The following is a 24,795-nucleotide window of genomic DNA, read 5'->3' on the forward strand; positions in this document are numbered from 1 at the left end:
ACTGTTGTCTTCTTTTGTCGTACGAACATGTTTATTTTTAAATCCAATTATTTTGTTTGTGTTAGCTGTTGTTTGTAAAACAAAATTATCGTCAATATAGTCGTATAACTTTCGGTGACATCTTAGAGAGAGAGCCAACGTGTTCCAGACCTTCGTTATTTTATAAAAGCTGAAAGTTTCTCTACGAATTGTCCCCAACACAGTGCGGAACGATCAGCGACTATGAGGTTTGGATCATGGTGGCTTTGGGAGATAACCTGGTAATAAAGGTTTAAAAAATCTTACGTTAAACTATAAAGTATTTTTTTAAAAATATTTTCTTCGGAATAGTATTATAAAATCACGTCACGCATTGGTATCGCAACTCTAACAATTTATTAAACTTTAAGGGGGTTGCCACCATACTGTCTGGCAATGCATGACGTGATTCTTCGTGATCTCTTACAAATAAAAAATTTTGACAATCAGGAAGCGTAAAATTTTACCAATTCTGAATAAATAATTTGAGTTTGAGTTTTGAGTTTGATTTCTAATACATATTATATCGAAGAAAAAATAAAAAATTTGACTTTATAATTTGACGCAAGACTTTTTACACCTTTATTACCTCTTACCTGTTATCTCCCAAAGCCACCATGATCCAAATTTCATAGTCGCTGATCGTTCCTCCCTGTGTTGGGGAAAATACGCAGAGAAACTTTTTATAAAAGAACGAAGGTCTGGCACACGCTGGCTCTCTCTATAACTTTTTGTGACATTTCATTTCGTCTTGAGGGAAGCATAAATCACATGACACCCGACTTTATAGTTCCGAGAAAGCTAATTATCAAGTTAACACGTGTTTTTGTGCACAAATGCGAATTCGTCCACATCTGGTGTTTTGATAAACGTTGGGTTTGAGGAAAATAATGTGGTTTCAAATGTCATCAGTTCCAATTACTGTAGAGTTTGTTTTCACAAGTTTCCTGGCTTGTGGGAAAAAGTTTACTTCTACAAAAGCAATGTGCTGATGTAGTTTTGTACCTACTCGTAATAAAAAGTTTCTTGCTGATCCAGTGTGACTTGAGAATATGACTCGCACCTATCACTTATTATGGCGAATTAATCACATTAGTCATGTGCAACACCTTTGAAATAGGGACTTAGGACTGTAATAATAAAATGATGTGATATTCTGTTTAGCGGTAGTTTACGGGCCTAGAATAGTTTTAAAAATCATGATTTTTATTTATTTTTAACCTCTAACATCACGCTGTATGGAAGGTAAATAATGACGTCACAATGCATAAACGACAAATATTTTTAAAATTGATTACCTACCTAATTTCTGCAGAAAAATATTTTTTATGTTAAAAAATTAATTAAGTAAATAAATAACATCCATGATTTTTTCAATTGTTCTCTGTAATAATGAATTCTAGCCCCATAAATTACCTCTATACGAAATATCACGTCATTTTTTTCTACAGTCTAAGACCATATTAATTTATATCCAAACATAGAACATAAAAATAATAGATAAGTCGTAAACACGTAACGGGAGGGGTAGTGTTAGTTCGTAGCAGCAATTATCGGAAGGTATCGAATACCAAGCGAGGCAAGCTGCAGCCACATGTCTTCCGGCAACTAATTACAAAGGGACTGTGGTTTAATTATCTTTCAGAATAGTTCGGTTTGTTTTTAAACCCTTGGGGTGTTAAGCCTTGGGCGCGAAGATTTACAACTCCTGATGGATTGGGAGGTTGAGTTTTTAATGTATCTATCGCTCACTTTCCGGGTTCCGTACCTCAAAAGGAAAAAGGAACCCTTATTTTGTATATAACGGGTACATACCACGATTAATTTTTATTTTTATTTGTCGATATTTCAACCGAATTGCACGGGTCGTGGTCACGACGGGACTGCGGTGCTGCAAGAGATGAAGTTCGAGCGGTCAAGGACAGTAGCGATAGGTGAACTACCCCTCTTATTCTTTTCGCTAGAAGTTCACGAGCTGTCCGGCAAAATACACTCACAACCTCACTATTAACTTTCGATGTCGTTCGATGCTGCCTTGGTTTGCATAATCCTACTAATGGATTGCTTGCTAGTTTAAAACCATCCTCACGATTGAAATTCTGGTGTTTGCGAATTTCAATCGCTTCGCGCACTAGTCTAGGTATATAGTGGCGGTCTGTGGAGAGAACTCAAGGATTGTGGAGTTCCATCCAATGTTTTGTGCCTGGCTGTAGAATATGCTCCGCGATCGCAGATTTCTGAGGATCGTTCATAGAGATCTCTCATAGAGAAAAGTGCTTCTCTATCAACTTTTATTCTCTTTTTCTCTTTACTGTAAATGTCTTTGGTACAAATAAAATAAATAAAAAGTACAAAGGATATATTCCTCTTTCATCATAATGATGACAATAATTGATATGAGTCATCTCAAAATATCCGATGAGGCTTTCAAATTCAACACCAGTGGCATTTGATACACTGCCAATTCTAAAGTACTTCTGAGTCTAATTAGTTCTCAAATTAACCTCAAATATTATATGATATTAGTCCAACATTACACTCGTCGTCTGTTCATAAAATAAATCACCGTGCCTTATAAATCCTAGCGCATGTCAGCGCCAGTTCATTTCTGTACAATTAATGGGTAATTATATCAAAATTTTGAATTTAATGTTCTTGTACGCGTAGTTCTTAAGCTTTATTATGCTCTTTGGGATATTTGGTTTCTGAATAAGGATTTAAAGGGGGCTTCATTTAAGTGTGATTAGTTTTAAATGCCTTGTAAAATAAGTTTAGTTATATTGCATACTAATTACACACTACATAATGCCCGCAACTTCGACCACGTGGAATTAGGTCTGTAAAATCCCGTGGGAACTCTAATTTTCCGGGATAAAATACTTTTCCCTTGGTCCATCTCCAGGACGTAAACTGTTTCAGTATACGAAGTAAATGATGCCAACAACTTCAACATGTGGATTTAGGTTTTTTAAAAATTTTGCTTTTTAAAAAACTTTTCCGAGACCTAAAGTAAAAAGCTATCCTGTACCAAATTATGCCAAATTTGGTTGAATGGATGGGCCGTGGAATTAATGGTGGAAAGCTGCAGACAGACACAATATAGGCGCTTTCGAATTTATAATATTAGTAGCTAGTAGATATAAATAGTATAGAAGTATGGATTATGGAATTAGTATCCAGGGAGTGTGATAATTATATACCTACAGCTCAAAAGACATTTACTTATAAACCGTTTTACCTTGTCCACGTCAGCCTAGATTTCGTCGATGCGATAAGAGCTAGTGTGTCGTTAAATACCTAACTTATATTTATGTCGTAATTTATTAATAAACCACTCATCCGTTAGACCGTAAAACAATCTTGATATTTATCTTAGATATAAATTGTTGTTAGGTTAGTTATTGTCATGAAATTATTAAACGGTATTATAATATTAATAAAGGCCTGATGGTCTAGTGGTTAAGACTGCCTTAGTTAAGACGCACACCTAAAACTTTTCAAAGTTAGATTTGTGCTTTTTAAGAAAATCGCTGTCTTTAACGGCGATGGAAAACATCGTGAGGAAAGCTAACAGGTCTTCACAATGTTCTCAAAGGTGTGTGAAGTCTGTCAATCCACGCTTTGCCAGCATGGTGTATTATTGCCTAAATCCTGCACATTATGAGAGAGGACCCGTGCTCAGTAGTGGGCCGGCTATGGGTTGACATGATTATATCTACAAGAAGTAAGCTTTTGAAATCACTAGTAGAAAGCTAATTGGCAAGTAAGTAGGTATGTTGCCAAGTTTTTTTTCTTCTATTTCAAAACAAACCTCTTGCCAACATTTTATAAGCTTAGGTTACACTATAACTAGTCAAACTACTAATTAGTCAAAAATTAGTCAAAAGCGCAGCGCATTCAATTCATTTGAGTAGCGCATTGGCCCTCAGTAAAATGAAAAAAAAACCAATGCCACTTATTTGTAAAGTTAACACATCTGACAGCTCAACGCAAAACTATCCAAAAAAACTTAATTTCAATGCAAGTAGTAGGTATCAACCCCGTCGAATATTTTATACCTCTTTTTTCCCCTCACAAGTTCTTAGAAGCACCTGCGTTATAACCTCACACTACCTGTTACCTTTGATTACGGTATAAAAACCTCGTTAAGGCTTTTTTTTGCGGACCCTACCGCTTACTAATCGTTTTATGACAACTGATGTTTTAATGAGAATATTGCTTTTAGTTTTTCAGACTGCAATTTGTGATACCTCAGAAGGTCTTTGTGATCAGATATAGGGACGATGTCAAGTAATTTAGTTGAATTTATTTTTATGCTATGCTCAACGATAATAAAAATAAAATACATGTTTTTAACAAATAATTGTGGCTAATTCTGTTGTACAAAATCTTTAAACTAAATTAAAAGGTTTGGTCTAAACTCTAACTTCACTTTCATTATGCTTTCTAAGTCTATGCGACAAATTCAGGTATCACTAGATTCAGACGTGTCAAACTTATATGTTTTTCTTTCTTTATTATCTGAATACTTGCCTAGTTTGTTCTAGGTTCTTCTTAGACCAGGAAGCGTTTAGAACCCTTGTAGCTTTAGCTTTAGGTATAGGTATATACCTAAGTGCTATTATCACTAACTTAACGATGAAGGAAAACATTGTAAGGATACTTGCTTAGCTTGCATTGGCTTTGAGACCTCTCGCCTATGTGAAGTCTGCCAATCCGCACTTGGCCAGCGTGGTGGACCATGGCCAAATCCGTCTCATTCTAAGAGGAGACCCGTAGGTACTCAGTGTGTCCCAGCGATGGATTGATGATGATTACATCAATTATTATCTGACATTTCAACAATTATTCACAGTCGGAAAGTGTATTTACAATGGTAGGACCCCAATTTGAATAAAACGCTTTGACCAGAGAGTATGTTGTACTCTATTTAAAAGGTAGCTAGGTACTGGCTATTTAAAGGGCTTGTCTTATTATGTACGAAGATCATAGAATCCAAATCCAAAGTTATGCTACACGTACATGCATAAAAATGTCCTCGTGACTGAATTTCAGCTGATCTCCACACTTCCACAGATAACAGCCTCTTGCCTCGGCAAGCACGTAAAACCGTCGACCCTGAGCTTGATTTCTCTCTGATCGTGTTGGAGGTAGATAACAAATTATAATATAAAGGTTTCTCAGAAAATGAAGTCTGTCGGATAGGTATATTGAGTCATAAAATTGATGATGTGCCGTCGTGTCTCCACGCTTGTAAGCTCGGACCTCATTAATTTACGTTAAGTATCAATAAGTATACGATCTTTTATCGATCGACCAATATTCAAAAAAGGTGACCCATTAAAGTTATCCCACGCCATTACAAATTCACATCGCAACGCCTTCATCTTGCCGCATATTTTCTAAAAAACATATAATTTACAGTCGGTCTCATTAGTATACGATGCCACAAAGTCACTGCCAAAGGCGCCGACCAACAAAGCTATTGACATTCATATTTTAACGCCAAACCCAACCGCGACGACGCCCGCGCTAGATGTCGCCCATCCAGACCAATTTTACGCTCAATCGAAACCGATAAGAATTAATACATCAGTCCAAAACTGATACCGATAGTTGAATAATCGAACGAGCAAAAAGCGACCCAGTGGATCCGCCCGATCGCTCAATATTCCATTGATCAAAAAAAGAATATAAAGTCAGTATTCGTTTAAAGTTTTTGCGCGCGGTTACACCAATGTCGTTAGGGTGACCAGTCGTTTGGAATTCGAAACACACGAGCTTATCGACTCGATTGATGAACTCGACTCGACTTTTTTCTCTATCGCTCGATACATCGATGTTTGTGCCGGTTCTCAGTTCTCACAGAGGATGAAGACATAAAATTTTGGTAGTCAGTCGGCGCGTCAAAGACCACATGCAATATTTTGGGAGGTTTTCGGAATCGCGTTCGTGTTCTTGTTGGTTTGGGTGTCCGCCAAATTGGTGGTCCATCGCGCCTTTCGCCTCAGCCTATTATTTCGGCCCAAATCGCCCGCCTCGGCTCGAACGAGCGTGATCAACAAATCAAAGGGGTCTCATTCCTTTTTTTCGCCTTAAAAACGTGTTTGTTTTTGAAGGTATAAGGCATGTAATTATAATGGAGGATCGCAATAACGTTCACGACGGAGCTTTAAGTTGATTAGGTTTGATTAATAACTAAATAATCACAGTGAAGTAATAGACTGTTTTTACCCAGCTGTATAATTAAGCTGCGTAAAATATATACGAGTTTGTTCTTTTTTTGCGTTGAAAAGTTTTTGCGACATGGCGTCCAGGCGTTTACCTTGTAACAAAAAGCACGTCAAATAAGTCGTTATAAAGTGTACTTTATAAACGCTGGCATCCGATAATTATGCTATTCCGAGTAATTTATAATTGCATATAAAAAAAACTCGATGAAGGGGACTTGTAATAACTTATTGTAATTTATTGCGACACCAGACCAAATTGTCTCTTAGGTAGGTACCACGAGTGCGATAAAATATAAAATTTTACCACGGAATAAAAATTCTTTAAAATTTCGAAATTATCCAATTCCTTTAAGATTTAATTTAACATATCCCCAAGTCATAAAAATTCTCGTACGATCGAGAAATATCGACATTAGAATATAAAAGTTAGGGGCTCCCAATTAGCCGATGCATACTTGGACGGCGCCAAATTTAGCAAGCTTAAACGAGATTCAGCGAAATAGCTCGTAAACGTCTACTGCCTTATTAATCACTTGTATCGCTAAGTGGATACTTTATATTCAAAGTGGTCTACTGTTGACATCTCAATCTGAAGATATTAAGGCATAGAGTGACTAACATAAACTTGATATGTGTCTGGATTTAAATGGTCTCGGATTTGTCATGCGTGAAGAGTCCGTTGGTACTTAACTACTTACCTAGTATTGAATTACCTACAGGTTTTTATCTGATAAAATAAGGTTGTTAAATCTAATTTAGAAAAGGCCATGGTCCTTTTTGATCAGTCCAAACCACAGATCACTGTGGTCCAAACCAATTAGATTAAGCCATGTTACATTAGATAGAAAAATCGGCCAAGTGCGAGTCAGGCTCGCGCAATGAGAATTCCGTACTACAGTCGTATTTTTTCGACATTTTGCACGATAATTCAAAAACTATGATGCATAAAAATAAATAAAAATCTTATTTAGAATGTACAGGTGAAGACCTTTCATATGATACCCCACTTGATATAGTCACTCACTTCGAAAGTTGAAAATACTAATTATTAGTTCATGACTACAATTTAATTTTTTTTTGTGTGATCTAACCCTAAATTCACGGTTTTCAGATTTTTCCCCAAATGTCAGCTATAAGATCTACCTACCTGCCACATGATTCTAGGTCAACGGGAAGTACCCTGTAGGTTTCTTGACAGACAGACAGACAGACACACAGACAGACAACAAAGTGATCCTATAAGGGTTCCGTTTTTCCTTTTGAGGTACGGAACCCTAAAAAGCGGCAACAGCCTAGTGGTTACGACATCCATCTCCTATTCGGGATGCGGGGGTTCGATCTTGAGCACGCACCTCTAACTTTTCGGAGTTATGTGCGTTTTAAGACATTAAATATCACTCGCTTTAACGGTGAAGGAAAACATCGTGAGGAAACCTGCATGCCTGCGAGATCTCCATAATGTTCTCAAAGGTGTGTGAAGTCTGCCAATCCGCACATGGCCAGCGTGACGGACTATGCCCAAACCCTTCTCATACCGAGAGGAGGCCCGTACTCTGTAGTGAGCCGTGATCATGATGATGATGACATTAGGTAGAATGTTCCTGACAAAGGCCAAAGACTTTAGAATTTAATATTTTGGTCATTTTCTAAATAAATAGCCATAATCTACTAGCTTATGCCTGCGACTTCGACTGCATGGACTACACAAATTTGAAACTCCTATTTTACACAGTTAATGGAATGTTCCTTTTCCTGAGTTAATTTCAGAAGTCTTTACAAGTTAATTTGGATATTTGCGCAACACGTAAATATTCCTTTATACCGATTATTTAAAAATAAATAAAGATATATCATATTTAAAAAAAAGGAAAACGTTATGGAAGTGTATTTCGAGAATGCTCCATACAAACGATTCTAAATATATAAAAGGAAAAGGTGACTGACTGACTGACTGATCTATCAACGCACAGCTCAAACTACTGGACGGATCGGACTGAAAGGCATGCAGATAGCTATTATGATGTAGGCGTCCGCTAAGAAAGGATTTTGAAAATTCAACCCTTAAGGAGATGAAATTGAGGTTCGAAAGTTTTGTAGTCCACGCGGACGAAGTCGCGGGCATAAACTAGTTATGACTATGAGCGCAGCGGCACCCGCGAGATTCCTCTTAAATAAAGTTTTTAGCAACTTCAAATCTGATTTGTTTACTTTCAGGCTTAGAATATTTAAGTGCAGCAAGAAGTTTGCATCCAGAGCTTCACGCGGGCAGCACGTTGGCCAGCCAGGAGTTCCAGTTAAGTTTAGAAGGTGTGTAACATTTTCACAATAGGGTTTTGGACTGTAGTAATAAAATGATGTGATTTTTTGTATAGCGGTAGTTTATGGGGCTAGAATTCATTATTAAAGAGAATAATTAAAAAAAAACACGATTTTTATATATTGATTAAGTATACAAACTCAGCCGGGTATTCTTTTTATTATCACCACTTTACAAAATCACTTTAACGCAACTCATTCCTAAGGTTTCTTATGATTCAAAACAATCCATTACATTGTAATAGGATTTTTCAATAAGTTTACGTTTTATGAAAACTTTGAACGTGTCGAGAGAAATGTCTTCTGGAAGCTTATTATAAAAACCTATAGAATTACGAACAAATGGCACTGTAACTTTACTTAGCCTAGAGGTGGGCATTACAAGTTTATTTTTATTTCTAGTAGGTATTGACAATATGAGAGTCACTTCTTTTTGAATTTATATATGTTTTTATGGACGTAGGTACAATAAATTTTCAAAAATATATTGATTAGGTAATGCACTGTCGTAATCAGTGGCGTAGCTACCTAGGTGCTAGGCGGGGCAGTGCCCCGGGGCCCTAAAGCTCAGGGAGCCCTCGAATCCTTACCAGAAAATCTCGAACGAACTAAATTTCTCCCATTTTCCAAATAAATATGATAATTTTAAATACACATCAAAAATTGCCGTGTGCCGTGTTGGTCAAGGCATCGGGCGCGAACCCAGAAGATGCAGGTTTGATTCCTGCCGGTTACGCAATTTTTGATATGTATTTAAAAATTATTTAGTAATTTCCTTGAAGTGTAGGTAAAACACTAAAAAATTATAAAAAATATAAATATGATAATTCGAAAGTTACTAGGGAATTCCCCTAAATTCTTTCTGTGAATGTATTGGTATATTTAATATTTTTACTTGATAAAACCTAACCAGTTTAGATAGCAGTGGGGCCCCATTTTTGATTTGCCCCAGGGCCCTTGGTTACCTAGCTACGCCACTGGTCATAATTTCAACTTCTCTTAACTTTTGCAGGTTCTCGGATAGCGTCCCAAAATCGGCTCAGGTTATCTGGTGGAGCGATAGGGGCATCTGCCAACCGTAAGAGGGCGGTGTCCTGGAGCCCATACTCTGCGGAGTCCTTGGACCTGGCAGCTGTGATCCGAGCATCGCCTGCCAGCTTAGCTGTTAGAGCGCCGTCTGCGGCGTCTACTGGCAGCTATGGACATCTTAGTGCAGGTAGGTATAAGTGATTTGGCAACCGCAGTACTTCAATCTGAGAGCCTATTGGTTAAGGCGTACGCTTCCTGTTCAGGACGTCCGGGGTTCATATGAAAGGAAAGGACTTTACCTGTACCTATATTCTAAATCCGATTTTTATTTTTATGCATAATAGTTTTTGATTTATCGTGCAAAATGTCGAAAAAAAAACCCGAGTACGGAACCCTTGGTGGTAAAAAAAAACGCCCACTAAAGACGTGGTTCAATGCTGAGTTCTTGGAGGGTTGGTACGAAATACTTAGTTAATACTAATTTGACCTTTTTCTGCTATCTCTGTTTTCAGGTGCAATATCCCCCGCGCTGTCCCTCTCGCACGCCTCGCTGGCTCAGCAGCTGCTCGCCCGCGGCGGCGTGGTGGGTGGCAGCGGCGTCATCCCTGCCGGTGTGTTGCTGGACCCTGCGCACCAGCAGGCGGCAGCGGCGGCCGCGCACCACGCCGCGCATGCGCACCTCGTGGCTGGCATTCATAGGTATTTATATTCCGCGACAGGTCCCGTCTTGGCTCGGGTGGAATTTACAAGATCGGCGTGTGGGGGTAGAATTTTCAAAAATCCTGAAATAGGAACCTACGTATTTTTTCTTTTGTAATCGAAAACCTAAATATTAATTTGCATGGAAATAACTTGAAAAATAACGGACTTTCATACAAACTTGCATCCCCTATTTAACCTCCTTGGCAGTAGAATTTTCAAAAATCGTGAAATATGAATTTCTCATTCTTAACCGAAAGCCTGAATACCAATTTTCATAGATGTAACTTTAAAAATGATAGACTTTCATACACACTTCCATCCCCTATTTACCCGAATTTCGAAAAATCCTTGAAAACCGGAGGTATCCAAAACGATACCTCCATCCATATACCATCTCTTTACACAGATCTTAACTCTTTGTTGCATCAGGTTATTCCAAATCTTTTGTCTTTTTTAAATAAAATATTTTATCTTCTTTTGCAGATCTCATATATCCTCGCCGACGCAGCTGTTGATAGGTGGCCCTGTGGATGTCAGAAACGGTCTGGGTCTGGATGGAACACCTCCTCAGCATATGCAGCAACCACCTCAGCAACCTGAAATCACCAGTGTTATGGAAGCTGATAGGTAAACATTTGTTTTTTATGGACTCCTGCTCCGGGGTTTATTGGGTGTCATTTCTGAAAATCTTTTCATAGTGATCCTACATTATAGAAAAAATCGACATGCAAAATATCAAGTTTCTTCCTATGAGTTATGTCGGCTCGCTCCAGCATAGCTCGCTTCATAGCGTGCTGAGCGACTTTTAGTTTGTGAATAACATTTATGCCCACAAATCTGTGGCAACTTAATACTATGAAGTCCTATAGTCGACGCATTTTAAACTGAGTCGTCGAGTTATCTGTCTGTTTCGCTCGCACTTACAGGTCGTAGGTAAGTGCGAGCGAAACGGACAGACAACTCGACGACTCAGTTTAAAATGCGTCGAGTATAGTCATCGCATGAAAACCTCATTCAATTTTGAAGTCGCTTTTTTCAGTGCATCAACAGCTATGAACCAGCGCAAGTCGCCTCAGGTCCTGATATTGCACCTAGAGAACATGAACAGCAACAAGCCCTTATCGGCGGCAGCAGAGAGCACAGTTCACGATGGCTTGGATTCTAAGGATGAACCCGGAGATTTTATTGAGACTAACTGCCATTGGGTAAGCATTTTTTACCTTACAAATCACCATTGACTTATATTATATTACTTCGTATGGACAGGGTTATTGAACAAACAAAATGACACCGACTCAGTGGTGCTTTAGCACCAATGCAAGACGTCACTGAGCGTCTGGATTTCATACGGGTCGTTCATTAGTATCTAACAGGTAAGAGGTGGCGCTGATTTATTTGGTTCCTAAAGCTAAACCGTGAAAAATTTTGTTCGCTTGACCATATTATCTTGTCGATATGTATTAAAAAATTCAAATACTCGACCACATTTTGAACCTTTCTCGGAAATTACACACATAACCTTTTGTTTTTTGAAAGAAAGAAAGAAAACTATTGTAAATAATATGTGTCCCGGCTGTACTCACGTGTTTAGTTGACGTTAGCCCCTAGTTGCGAACCCGTCCGGGGTCCTTTTTCAAGGGAGTCCGTTAGCGCACGCGCCGCAGTTTATTCCGCGGCGGTTTCGCGGTAAAGAAAACTAGAAAGAAAGAAGAAAGAAAGAAAGAAGATTTTTTTTATAATTAGTTTATTCATCTTATGCCTAAGATACAAACATGCTTAAAATTAATGGTTAGTTGGTTGGGTAGGTTTCGATGCGTTTTCTACAAATCTCCAAAAAAATTCCGTCTCATGCATATGTCCGAAAAAAGATAGTGGCAGAAGTATAGACATGACGTGTTGTGGTCAGTTGTGATGTGGAAAAAAGGGCAAAATAAAAAGAAGGAGAAGCAGCCGGCATGAAGTATCTAACGAAATGTGGTTATGTGTCGATCTAAAAACTGGTTGTAGACATGCAACCAGAAGTGCGAAAAGATATTTCTCTCCTCCGAAAAAAATGTCTGAAAATAGAATAACTCAGATTTCAGTAACACTTCTGGGATGAGACACATATGGCGTTTTTGCTGGTTACAGCATATTATAGTTAGTCTAGTTTACATTTATTTTTAAATATTACTGTTAATTGACACAGGTTGACTGCAAGCTAGAGTTCCCAACCCAAGATGACTTGGTGAAGCACATCAACACAGACCACATCCATGCCAGTAAGAAAGCCTTCGTCTGCCGTTGGGTTGGATGCTCCAGAGATGAAAAGCCCTTCAAAGCCCAGTACATGCTTGTGGTGCATATGCGACGGCATACTGGTGAAAAACCTCATAAATGTACCGTAAGTATAATTTCATAAGACTCATTATACATTGACAGATTTACTGGATCTCAGTATTAGCCATCCTACCGATCAAGACGGAAGTACATGCCATAGTATCTACTAACTATGAGAGTGAGGGAACAGAGAGTGCAGCTTGGTTTCCAGCTACAATTGTACACTGTAATATCTTACTAGGTAGTTGGCTAGACTCCGTTGAGATTGACCGTAGTGGCTGAAATTCGGTCAATAGAATATTATTTTATGATTTTCGAAAGTTGTGGTTGTGGATATCCAATGAGGAATTCTAAATGAATTTGGTGGCTTACATTTCAGTTTGAAGGTTGCTGCAAAGCGTATTCACGGCTCGAAAACCTGAAGACCCATTTACGAAGTCACACTGGAGAAAAACCGTACACCTGTGAATACCCTGGCTGCGCGAAGGCGTTCTCCAACGCCAGTGATCGGGCGAAGCATCAGAACAGAACACATAGTAATGAGGTAATTACTAAGTAATCTTTTTTTTATTCAATTACATGTTAGTCCTTGACTTGCTGACCCGATGGTAAGTGGTTATGCAGTCTCAGATGAAAGCAGGTTGACTTGGAAGAGGAATAAAAGTTTTATTATACTCCATAACCTGCTTAACAAACTGCCCTCGGCAGTATTCTCCCTGGATTTTAATATGGGGTTATTAAAGGGCGAATCAACAAGTAAATAAAACTGAGTTGTGTAAGTTGTTAGCAAAAAAAGACTACTTCTTGGCACCACTCTAATCTGCAGAAAACATTGCAGCTACATTTCCTCAGCTCTCACCAGTTTTGCCAATTCTGCACTTCGCCTTCGCAGTTTGTTACATTACCGAATCGTCTCTTTTAGAGTCTATCATCTTTCCTTTCCCTCGTCCTATTGCATCTTTTCTATCCTAGTTCTAATTCATACCAATGACATTAAGATCTGTTGATCCACCACCTAAATGAGGTCAAAGCGCATATTATATCGTGTTCCAGAAACCATACGTATGCAAAGCTCCAGGCTGTACCAAAAGATACACAGATCCATCTTCCCTCCGTAAACACGTGAAGACTGTCCATGGTGCTGAGTTCTACGCCAGTAAGAAACATAAAGGTATTTACAATTTCTTGAAGACATATATCTCTCCCCCTACCGCACGTCCGAGGCACACCGACGAAGTGCGTGCACCTCCCCACCCAGGGACCCAACGGGCGACAACTGCAGCTACGCGCACGTCACCCTCGTCCCACCTTCCGCTTCGTCCGTTGCTATTCAGGGGACATGCGGAGAAACCTCCCGCCCCTGCCAGGTCATTATAGCCATAGTCAACAAATTCCCGAAGAGAGATTATTAGCCATGTTACCGGGGTGCACCGGTCCGAATACTGCTCTTCCCCTCGGATGCATCCAAAAGGGACCAGCAGCACCCAGGCACACTGGGAGGTTACCTGGCTGGCACCCCACATTAGGGCTACCTGCGTCAAATGTAGTGACCATTGAAGTTCCCTCACTATCGTGAACTGTGGTTTTGTCATCAAGTAGTACAAGATTCACTTTGACTTTTAAAATGGTCAATAATAATCAAATTTTGAATTTTCAGGATGCAGTCGAGGAGACGATTCAGCAGAGTCAGGTGGTGGTGGGGCTGGATCCTCGCCACGTTCAGAAGAAGGCGGTGTTCCCATGGGGGTCAGAGGTCACACATCCTCTGCTTCTGTCAAGAGCGAGAGCCCTGCGTCGCCTTTACCCCATGGTCTGCATACGCCTGCTCATCAGGTAACGGTCTTTACGTTACCATCCACCTGTTTTGTCTGAATACTGTTTAACAGATTTTAAAACCTTTAACTTTTGATGTGAAAATAGACTTCATTTTGCAATCAGCACCCCAGAACCTCAATAAGGTCATCAAATTAAAAAAACACGTTACCTACCATTATTGATTTGTATAATATAAGAAAGCTCAAAAAGTTCAAAAACAACAGTAATTTAAAATTTACAAAATGAGCTCAATTATCCATATTATTGTTTTTTCTTCAATCATTGATTTGTTCTTCAATCACGTTGCAACAGAGCAACAGATCGATTTGATTTTTTGCATGGGTAAGTATAGTGAAAGACCTGGAGAGTAATATAAGCTACTTTTATCCCGGGAAATCAAAGAGTACTCACGGGATTTTAAAAAAACTTAATTCCACGCGAAGCATCAGATAGTAAAATAATAAAAGCATCAGCCCTGGGATGCTGACTTCTGCTGTTCGGGCATTCCTTTGGCATTCCTTTCCGATTATTATCTCGATCACCCCGCGTGATTGCTCTGTCTTGATGTCCCTGTTGGGTATCCTCTTCAGGCTGTGGTATTGTGATGGTACCTACTGGTGCTAGTGCGAGGATTAAAAGTCCTTCGTAAATTAAATACGGATTGTGTTTTGTTACAGTTGTCAGCGCAATGTGGCGGAGAGTTGGATTTCGGCGGGTCGGGTCTCGGTGGTTTCAGCGACGAAAATGGTGCTCCTTACTTCAGATTAGACGGCGAGGTAAATGACGCTTTCAAAACTTTACATGCAGATTTAAATATTCTCAGTTTTACCCTTTACCCTTTGCGTTTTAGCCTTTGGGTGTGAAACCATTTAAACGAAAAATGAAAATAAAAATGGCAATGTAACTATCAGCCTGTATAAGATTTTTCATCTCACCAAACGTTGACAGAATTCGAGCGTTGAAACACTTTAGCATCAAAGTAAAATTGACCTAAAAAGACTCGTTTTAAAGCTCAAGTTGCTCCGTAAATCTACAGCCACAGCAGTCCAAGTGGAAATTTTGCAAAATTAAAATCGGTGATATTGAATTTTTTACTCTCAATCAAGCACCTTCAGGTCCATTTTATTCTAACGTTATTGTGTTTCGATAATCGAATTCTATCAACGTTGGTGGGCCGTGGGATGCAAACCCTTATACTAACCATGCGTCTCTCAAGTCAGACTGACTCTGGTGCTCGGGGGATAGACGCGTGTGTCAAGTATTCAGCTAGTGGAATGACACCCGCTTCCCCACACGCTTCAGATTTATAACTACTGGAGTATACACTATAAAACTTTTCGATTCAGGTTGAACAAGAAGTGGTAGGAGAAGTAGGACAGCTGCCCCTCATGTTACGAGCGATGGTGGCGATAGGGGAGCCGCGGGCTCACCACCACGCGCCGAGGTTCGGCAACAAGATGGGGTTGGGGAGACTCATGCCGCCTGTCCATGGAGCTGATATTGGCGGAGGTAGGTTCTAAACCCCAAAGATAGCAGTCACAAAATATATACCTTCATGTAATCGGTATGTTAACGAAAAATCAGATGCTCATCTGATTAACGAAAAATCAGATGCTCAACTGATTAACGAAAAAACAGATGCTCATCTGTTCATCCGATTTTTCGTTGAATTGAACTTAACGTGACGTAATATAATTTTTATTTTCCACTGTCTATTTTTCAGCCAAAACTCTTCTTACTCTGAGAGTAGACCCGTGCTCTGTAGTAAGCCGGCGATGGGTTGATCAAGATGAATATCATTTTTATTTCAGGTGGTATTCAAGGAAGAACGGATATTGCTGGCACTAACATAGCTGTGGAACTAAAATCTGGTCTTCCAAACACGAGGCGGGATTCTGGAATTTCTTCCGGCAGCAGTTTGTATAGTGCTAGGTAAGTTTCCATGATTTCGTCACGCATCATCACATTCCTGTGCTTTAGTATGGGATTTCACATCTCAGCAATACAGAGAACTCCAGCGTCAAAACACGATAACGTGAGACTAAATTGGGTCCAAAGACCTTGATTTAAATTCAAAAATTATTTTCTAATGTATGAGGCCATGGTGAGTGAGAGGGATGCCATCATACGTCATAGCGAGACAGCAGTAGCAGCTTGATCTAAAAACTACTTGCAAGGAATTTAGAGTTTGCTTCGGGTGCGGGATGTTCTAAATTCAAATTACATTACATACCTTAAGACGTAATGGATTTCAGTACAACATTACAATCCGGCTAAGTCAATTATAAATGTTATGACGTACTTTACCCTTAGCTAACAGGTTTGTAATAAGGTATTCTAGAGAGAGGGATATGAAAAAATAATCTCTCGTCCGCAGATCATCAGACATCTCCCGTAAGAGCAGCCAAGCGTCCGTGGTGTCTGGCGCGGTGGCGACCACTACAGGCATGGCCGGACAACGGATGGTCTCACAGCACACACAGATATACGATCAGCTTTCTCCTGACAGCAGTCGAAGGTTCGTATCTAAAGTTTCAGGTTTAACCATGTCGAGCTAGTCTGCCAATTTGCACTTTGCCAGCGTGGTAGACTATGGCCATAACCCTTCTCATTCTGAGAGGAGACCCGTGCTCTGTAGTGAGCCGATCATGGGTTGGTTGATCATGATGAAATCGAGCTCACTTGGTCGCGTGACCCGAGATATATTATTTTATACCTATAGTACCTACGCGACAGGTCGACATATACAAAATTAGTTCTCACGCGCCATTTTAACTCTGTGTCAACTGTCATGTCAAAAGTACGGTTCACCTTTAAATTAAGAATTAAAATCGTACTTTTGACGTGACAATTGACACATAAAGTTAAAATGGCGCGTGATCATTTTATATGCATTATACAGATTGTTCACTATAACTTTACTCCTGCCGTCATGTTGGCACCATTGCTTTGTATGCTTTATTTCTTAGAAATTAGGGTTCATTATTGCGTGATTTGCAATGGTGCCAACATAACGTCAGGGGAAAAGTTACAATGAACGGTCTGTAGTTATTTTTTTTAAATGTGATTTTGCAGATCTAGTCAAGTGTCATGCGTGGGGTACGCGCCGCCACCATCATCTGCTTTGGCCGCTGTCCAGGCTGTCAGGACCTCACAGGGCAATCAGGTATTAAATTATATTATGTACCTACTTACTATTTGTTTTCCCGTGATAAAAATGTCGCTTTTCAGGTTCTTAACCTATGCAAAAAAGACGTCTAGCCGTAGCTGTGCTGCGGCGTAATTGAAGGATAAACCAACAAACAAACTCACTTTCCGATATTTTATGTTATTGTATGAGTCAAGATAATAATATGGGTCGAGTTGTCGGGCGCGAACGCAGAAGACGTAGGTTCAAATCCTGCCGGTCCGCAATTTTTGATATTATTAAGATATAACCTCTGCTTTTATTCGAAAATATTACATAAGAACGATTTGACCAGTTTCGGGGCGGGCCGGATTTTTGGAAATTCCAGCCCCGCTCCGATTTTCAAAAATTCCACTCGTACAAAGCCGGGATGGGGCAGTTAGTCAAGTATAGGATATAGATACGACAACGCTTTTTTTTAACTTTCAGGCTGTCCTCCTCCGAGGTGTGACGTGTTCGGAAGTCAGAGCGGAGGAGTTGGCCTTGGAGCTGGATCCTAATGTGCAAGTCAAGGAGGAAGCGAGAAGGCTGTCAGAGCAGTCCAACCTCAGCGACCAAGCTCAGGGATACCAGCCTTACCCTTGCACTAATGACGATGTGGTAAGAATTCATTCAAAATTGAAAAAAAAATCATTTTTTTAAAATGAAAATATTACAATAAAACTTAAAGCTAGCCTTATCTAATTACTATAAAAATCATGCCCACGTGGAATGGTGCCAAGAATACTGGCTGCATTTCCGCGCTGGACAGCTAGGCTGATCCGTTGTGCAAAAAATGAGCTAGCCCTTCTGTCACCAGATAAGGCAATCGTGGTGAAATTTTTAATTAATTAAAATTTATTTATTTCTTGTAGGACAACTGTACTCTATCCACGGAGAGAAGTTAGTATAGTCTCTCTGTTACGTAATCCCATACAAATGACAGAGACAACAAAACTCAGTGGGCATAACCATTTTGAGTCAACAACCAATCACAAACGAAACTATGTTTACGAATTGAATCTCGAATGTTTTTTGAAAATATGTTTGTGATTGGTCGGTGCCTCAAAGTGGTTAACGCCCACTGAATTTTTGTCTCTGTCATTTGCATCGTTTGCATGGATTACCTAACAGAAAGGGCCCTATACTAACTTCTCTCGGTGGATGGAGTTTAGTTTCTCTTATGCAACGTCAGGGACGAAAATGGACTGGGTAGTGGGTATTCAAATATTACTGAAAATCCGGTATTTGAGAACTAGAAAAATTAGTATCTTTTTATCAAACGTCAAAACGCGCGCTTAGTACAAAGCGACAAGGCTATCTTGGCGCGTGGCGATAATCGGAACTAACATTGCCGTCAAGTGTCCCCTTTGTTCTTGTTTGAATAGTCTAAGCCTTTGTTCTCCAACAGCGCCCCCCTGTCAATGTCATTCAAGTACCAAAAGAGCCTTGTCGAACTGTATGCGAGATTTTACGAAATACCGGTATGTGACGTCACAATCATTTGATGTGCTTTTTTTAGTTTAATCGATAATTCAATTTGGTCATCACATATGAAACTAACAAAGGACGTGGATATTACGTATTTTGGAAGACCCTCTACAAATAATTTATTTCTGACATAGTCAAATAGTCCGTAACACAGGTTTTACCTAGTACGGACGCCAAAGCACTCCATCATGTTTTTAACATTTTGTATCTACCCTTAAAAAAATACCGTATTAATGCGCCTAACCCAGAATTGGTTTTTACAGGGTGATGCTCCTTTCCCATTCAAGACAGAGGATGACCATGAAATTACGTACAAGGAATCTCGTTCCAATTCTACCAACACTGTGGCGCAAGTCCATCACCCCAATCAAGAAGTCAATCTTGAACAGGTAAATAACTGATTAGAACAGTACGCGGCAGAAAGTAATGTACATCGGACTTTAGAATAATAGCGTTGTCTCTGTCATTCATACCTACGTGACGTTTTGTCGGTCTCAACGACAGAGCCAATGCTCTACAAATCCGCTATCTCCTTCTAAAGTTTCATTACTTTCTACCGCGTACTGTACTTGTAATTTCACTTTTCGCAGTCCTCATAATTGTGCTAATTGGCAGATTTATCTTAACCACAGATTAAAGACCGAAACGATAAACCTTATTCTATATATTATACAAAATGTATTCCTTGCTTATATTTTGTCAACATAAATAATATTGTATAGAAGCAGGCGTTACTTTGCGGAAGTCTATGATGTACAAGGAATCAAAAGTTTAATTTGCTATAATCCTTCCTTTTGGTTCCTTGTATACATAATATTATCTTAATCTTGTTTCTCCTTCTTAGTAAATTTATTTTTAAGTAGGTCTATTTAGTAAGATCACCTAATGTTGTTCTTAATTTTCCGCAGGTCGCTGAAGGAGAGATGGTGGAGAACAAGCTGGTGATACCAGACGAAATGATGCAATATCTTAACCAATCAATATTGGGAACCGACTCGGTAACACCGGCCAAAACGGACTCCACCAATCCCGACCCAGAAGCTAGCAAAGAAAAAGATACAATAACCAAAGACATTTTATCCAGTGAAATACAAAACACGAACAATTCCAGTGACAAAATCAGTGATGTCGCGACGAGTGACGATTCCCTTCTCAAAAATCTAGGTGCCATAGGAAGTGATCTCAACATAAGTGATATTCAAGTTGATTTAAGGTCATTAGATGTTAGTATGTCCGGCAACAGCGGCTCTCTATTAGCCTCCAAGTCTTTAGATGATAAGAATCCTCCCCTTCATGAACAGGTTATTCCTGAAGTCACTCCAGAAAAATGTGAACAAGAATTCTCAAAGCCTCCAACAAGTAATGTAGTTACGAAAAATCCTTTGCAATCTTTACAAACTATGACGGCAAACCAAACTGAGCAATCTACAAGGATGAGAGTCAATAATACTCTACCTCAAAAGCCTGCTATGAGTCCAAAAACCATTGTCATGACTCAGACGATCATGAGTCCTAATTTAGCACATAGCATGCTAAGCCCCCAGAGTCTACCGCATAGTTCAATGAGTCCACAGAGTATGAGAAGTCCACAACATATGCCTCAAGGCATCATGAGTCCTCCAAGCGTATACAATATCATGAGTCCACAAAGCGTCATGAGCGTCATGTCTCCACAACATAATGCAATGAGCCCGCAAAGTATGCAAAGTTTATTGAGTCCTCAGATGCCAAATCAAATGATCATGAGCCCTCGACATAACAATATTGGGAGCCCCCATTCGCAAAATATCGCTAGTCCTATGATGAATATGGCTAGCCCGATGGCTCAAAATATAGCAAGTCCTATGAGTCATGGCATGACTAGTCCGATGCATCCAGGTCTTCAAAGTCCTATTACAAGTCCCATGGTGCAAAACATGTCAAATATGACAATGAACGTGCAACCAGTTCAAAACCAAAATCCCAACATGATGGTTAACATGAATCAGTCTCAGCAAATGACAGCGACTCCTCCATACAATAATCGTCAGAATTGTCCCACAAAGCATCCTAACAAAAACTTTAATAATGTTCCTAATCAATACCAAAACCAGAACTACACTCAAGCACCACCTTATCCTATGCAAAATCAACAAGTTAATGTTAGTATCAGAAACCAAAATATTCAGCAATACCAGATGATGCAACATTACAATCAGAATCAATCTCAGGTGCCAATGATGCCAACCAATCATCAGAACGTGGTTTATAATAACCAGATGGCGAATTATGTTCAGCCGATGAATTATCCAAATCAAAATGCTCAGATGCATCCAATGCAGTTGTCGAGATCTTCTGTTATGAGTGTCGATAATAGTGGCAACATGAGCCGTGGTGTCATGAACAGTTATTGTGAACAGCAAAATGTATGCCCCCCTATGCAAAACGTACAGTACAACCAAAACATGCAGTACCCTCAACCTCCTCCTTACAATTCTGTTACAAATGCAGCTAACGTAATGGGTCCACCACCACCAAAGAATAACCATCAATACAATCAAGGCATGATGAACAATAACCAATATTACAACCATCAAAGATCTTACAACCAGTGGGACTATCCAGGCAATCAGTTCAACAAGCACAACATGCAAAAATCCGTGCAGAATTCAGTGAACATGTCAACTGGGAGTCAAAAACCGATCAACGGTGCAAGGATGACAATGAATTGTAATCAGATAGCCAAAAATCCTGGGGAACAGCAAGCTGATTGCAGTATGAATAGTTTGCGAAGTGAAAACAACCAAGCTGATGTTCAAGTTTGGGATATTTCTCAGTCCCAAATAGAGGCTACAAATGGAAGGAAGAAAAACCAGAACACTATGCGTCAGGAGACGTACCAGAGAACATTGGAATACGTGGAGAATTGCGAGAATTGGAAGAGCTCCGAAATGGTTTCAAGCAGTACACATCCTCTGCAGGGCGGCGACAATATGGTTGTGAACGATCTCCAAACTTCTTTATCTTCGTTTTATGAAGAGAATCAATATTTGCAGATGATACAATAGCATTTAAGTAACAGGCATAACGCGTTACTGAAGCGGTGCGGAAGAGGTGTGATGACGTGACGCGAGATCTCAGTGAGTCGTTAAGTTATGATAACTGTCACCCCTCCCGCACCGCTCCAGTACCACAGGTGCCTACTCAGTTATGCGCTATACCTATAGTTGGCAGTTTCTTTTTAAGCTTCTTCCTTTCCGAGATGGGTTATATTGTCGAATGCTTATTATGATTATATTATTGGGAATTGACAATCCATTGTGAACACTTCACACTTGTATTCTGGTTGTATTTTTACCATCATTAATTTCTCGATATTTAATGATATCGATTATTTTTAAAGGATTTGTGCCAATTATTGTAGTTTAAAAAGTCGCTCATGAAGAATATAGTCCATACTTAGGTACTATAATATTATAAATGCGAAAGTATGTCTGTATCTGTTTGCCGTCTATCTATTAAATTTTCACTACCCTTCTGCTTAACCGATTTTGGCAAATTTAAGTACGAAGATAGCTTAGATCCCAAAGACGGACATAGGCTACTTTTTATACCGGAAAATTAAAAAACTCTCACAGGGTTTTGAATCCATGCAGTTGCGGGCATCGTTCGTACAATAATAAGGATGCATTTTTTTTTTGTAGTAAAATCTGAATGGTTCAGAAACAGGTTGTGTAATATTTAACTCTGTTCTAAGAGACTGATTAATTTTAAATTCTAAATTTATATTGTTAGAGTAATCATAATATCAATAAAAAGACACTTTCGGGCATATTTTAGAAAACCTATGTATGATAATATAATGTAAACGATTTTTTACTGAATGTCTTCCAACATTTTTTAAGTACAATGAAAGAATATTGCATTTGCATATTTTGCATTTCTAAGTGATTCAAGTGCCTCAGTACTATGTAAAGTTGTACATACTATATTCATGAATTTATAATGTGCCTTTAATGTATGTAGATTAAAATGAAAGAAGCTTTCTCTGGTGCCTTTAAGTTTTTACCTATTAGGTTTTTACTATAAGACTATTATTGTTAACATTAAATATTATGTATTTGATATTTTTATAAATACGTGTAATAATATTATGATTAAGTAAGTTCCCACTGAGATTATTAAATAAGTAATTATTGTACAAATTAGACATGTTTTTTAGAATTTTTACATAAATGTTAATATTAGGTTCGGGAAGAACTATTTTTTAACGTAGACCTACCTAATTTTAGTTAAATATACTTATACTTATATACAAAGCAGCGTTTCGGTGACATCGAATCTCCTATTTTAGTGTTTATCTATTCTGAGATTACTAGATTTAGGTCATTGTTAATGTTTTTTATTATTATTTAAAAACAATAAAAATGGACAGCGCACAAAACTAAAGTGTAGTAGAAAATAGAGACATGTATTTTGTAATAAATTATTGATTGTAAAAATAATTTTGTAAAACTTTTTGAACCCTATTTTTAATGAAATTATGGAATAAATTTTTATTATAAACTTTAAAGAATTTTTATTTATAGTTACTTGAAAGCGTGCTCACGCGTTCTTTATGGATTATTTTATTTTATTTTTTATTTTATTTGTCACAGAACCGCCCACAGAATTACACACTAAAATTATGTAAAATGTTATCGAGTTTTACAGGTCTTGTGTATGTGTATGGATGGTGGAGCCCGTAATTAAATTATAGAGCAAGATCCCAGGACCGCCAGAAGTTACTTATTTTCAGTAGCAAAATGTGTGGGATGTGTTTTGACGATCTCCCTGGCGCAGTAGTAAGCGCTATGGTCTTATTAGGGGGAGGTCCCGGGTTTGATTACCGGCAGGGGTTTGGAATGTTGTAATTTCTAATTTTCTGGTCTGGCCTGGTGGGAAGATAGATAGATAGAAATACTTTATTGCACACAAAAAAAATGAAAAAGGAATGGAAAGGTCGTGGTCGTGGAAGCTTCGGCCGTGGATAGCTAGTTACCACCCTACCGGCAAAACCGTGTCGCCAAGCGATTTAGCGTTCCGGTACCATGCCGTGTAGAAAGCAAAGATTCAAAAGTTTAATAAAAACTGCCATACACCTTCCAGGTTAGCCCGCTTCCATCTTAGATGGAATCATCACTTACCACCAGGTGAGATCACAGTCAAGGGCTAGCTCCATTAAGCTCCGGTTTAATGGATAGCAGACGTTACGGTTTCACAGACAAAGACAACTACCCTCAAAGCTTCATAGTTTGCCAGCGGAGCTGTTATCATATCCGATGGATAGAAGTCGCTCCCCACATGGCTGACTTGGATGTCCGGCTCGTTGGAAAGCCTGGAGCACCGCAGAGACGTTAGCTCTCTATGCGTGTTCTATCGCCTGTATAATGGGGAGTGCTCTGAAGAGCTTTTAGACCTCATTCCACCCTCTTTTTTCTACAACCGCACCGCGCGCCACCGTAAGGAATTTCACCCTCACCACCTGGGTGTCTGGTGTACTTCGACCGTCCGCTGTGCCAGATCCTTCTTTCCACGCACGTGCAAACTGTGGAATCAACTCCCATCGGCGGTGTTCCCACTAGATTATAACATGGAGTTATTCAAGGGGCGGACCTTCAAATTCCTAAAAGGCCGGCAACGCATCGGCGGTTCCTCTGGTGCTGCAAATGTTCATGGGCGGCGGTA

General features: G+C 39.2%; 1 protein-coding gene across 1 annotated transcript in view; it reads left to right on the top strand.

Annotated features, from left to right (window-relative positions):
- The window catches only part of ci (cubitus interruptus), a 152,411-nt gene extending 128,776 nt beyond the window's left edge, over window positions 1-23,635 (top strand). Inside the window, exons 5-21 of the mRNA XM_069506480.1 lie at window positions 8,466-8,558; window positions 9,580-9,783; window positions 10,109-10,295; window positions 10,782-10,925; window positions 11,338-11,503; window positions 12,487-12,681; window positions 12,997-13,161; window positions 13,671-13,788; window positions 14,275-14,450; window positions 15,110-15,208; window positions 15,779-15,941; window positions 16,244-16,364; window positions 16,810-16,950; window positions 17,508-17,598; window positions 18,049-18,219; window positions 19,353-19,478; window positions 19,998-23,635. Of these exons, the coding sequence (XP_069362581.1) occupies window positions 8,466-8,558; window positions 9,580-9,783; window positions 10,109-10,295; window positions 10,782-10,925; window positions 11,338-11,503; window positions 12,487-12,681; window positions 12,997-13,161; window positions 13,671-13,788; window positions 14,275-14,450; window positions 15,110-15,208; window positions 15,779-15,941; window positions 16,244-16,364; window positions 16,810-16,950; window positions 17,508-17,598; window positions 18,049-18,219; window positions 19,353-19,478; window positions 19,998-22,136 (4,499 nt within the window). The 3' untranslated portion in view covers window positions 22,137-23,635. The remainder of the gene's footprint in view (window positions 1-8,465; window positions 8,559-9,579; window positions 9,784-10,108; window positions 10,296-10,781; window positions 10,926-11,337; window positions 11,504-12,486; window positions 12,682-12,996; window positions 13,162-13,670; window positions 13,789-14,274; window positions 14,451-15,109; window positions 15,209-15,778; window positions 15,942-16,243; window positions 16,365-16,809; window positions 16,951-17,507; window positions 17,599-18,048; window positions 18,220-19,352; window positions 19,479-19,997) is intronic.
- The last annotated feature ends 1,160 nt before the right edge of the window (window positions 23,636-24,795 follow it).

Source organism: Maniola hyperantus, chromosome 23 (genome assembly GCF_902806685.2).
Source record: "Maniola hyperantus chromosome 23, iAphHyp1.2, whole genome shotgun sequence".
NCBI classification, from domain to species: Eukaryota; Metazoa; Arthropoda; class Insecta; order Lepidoptera; family Nymphalidae; genus Maniola; species Maniola hyperantus.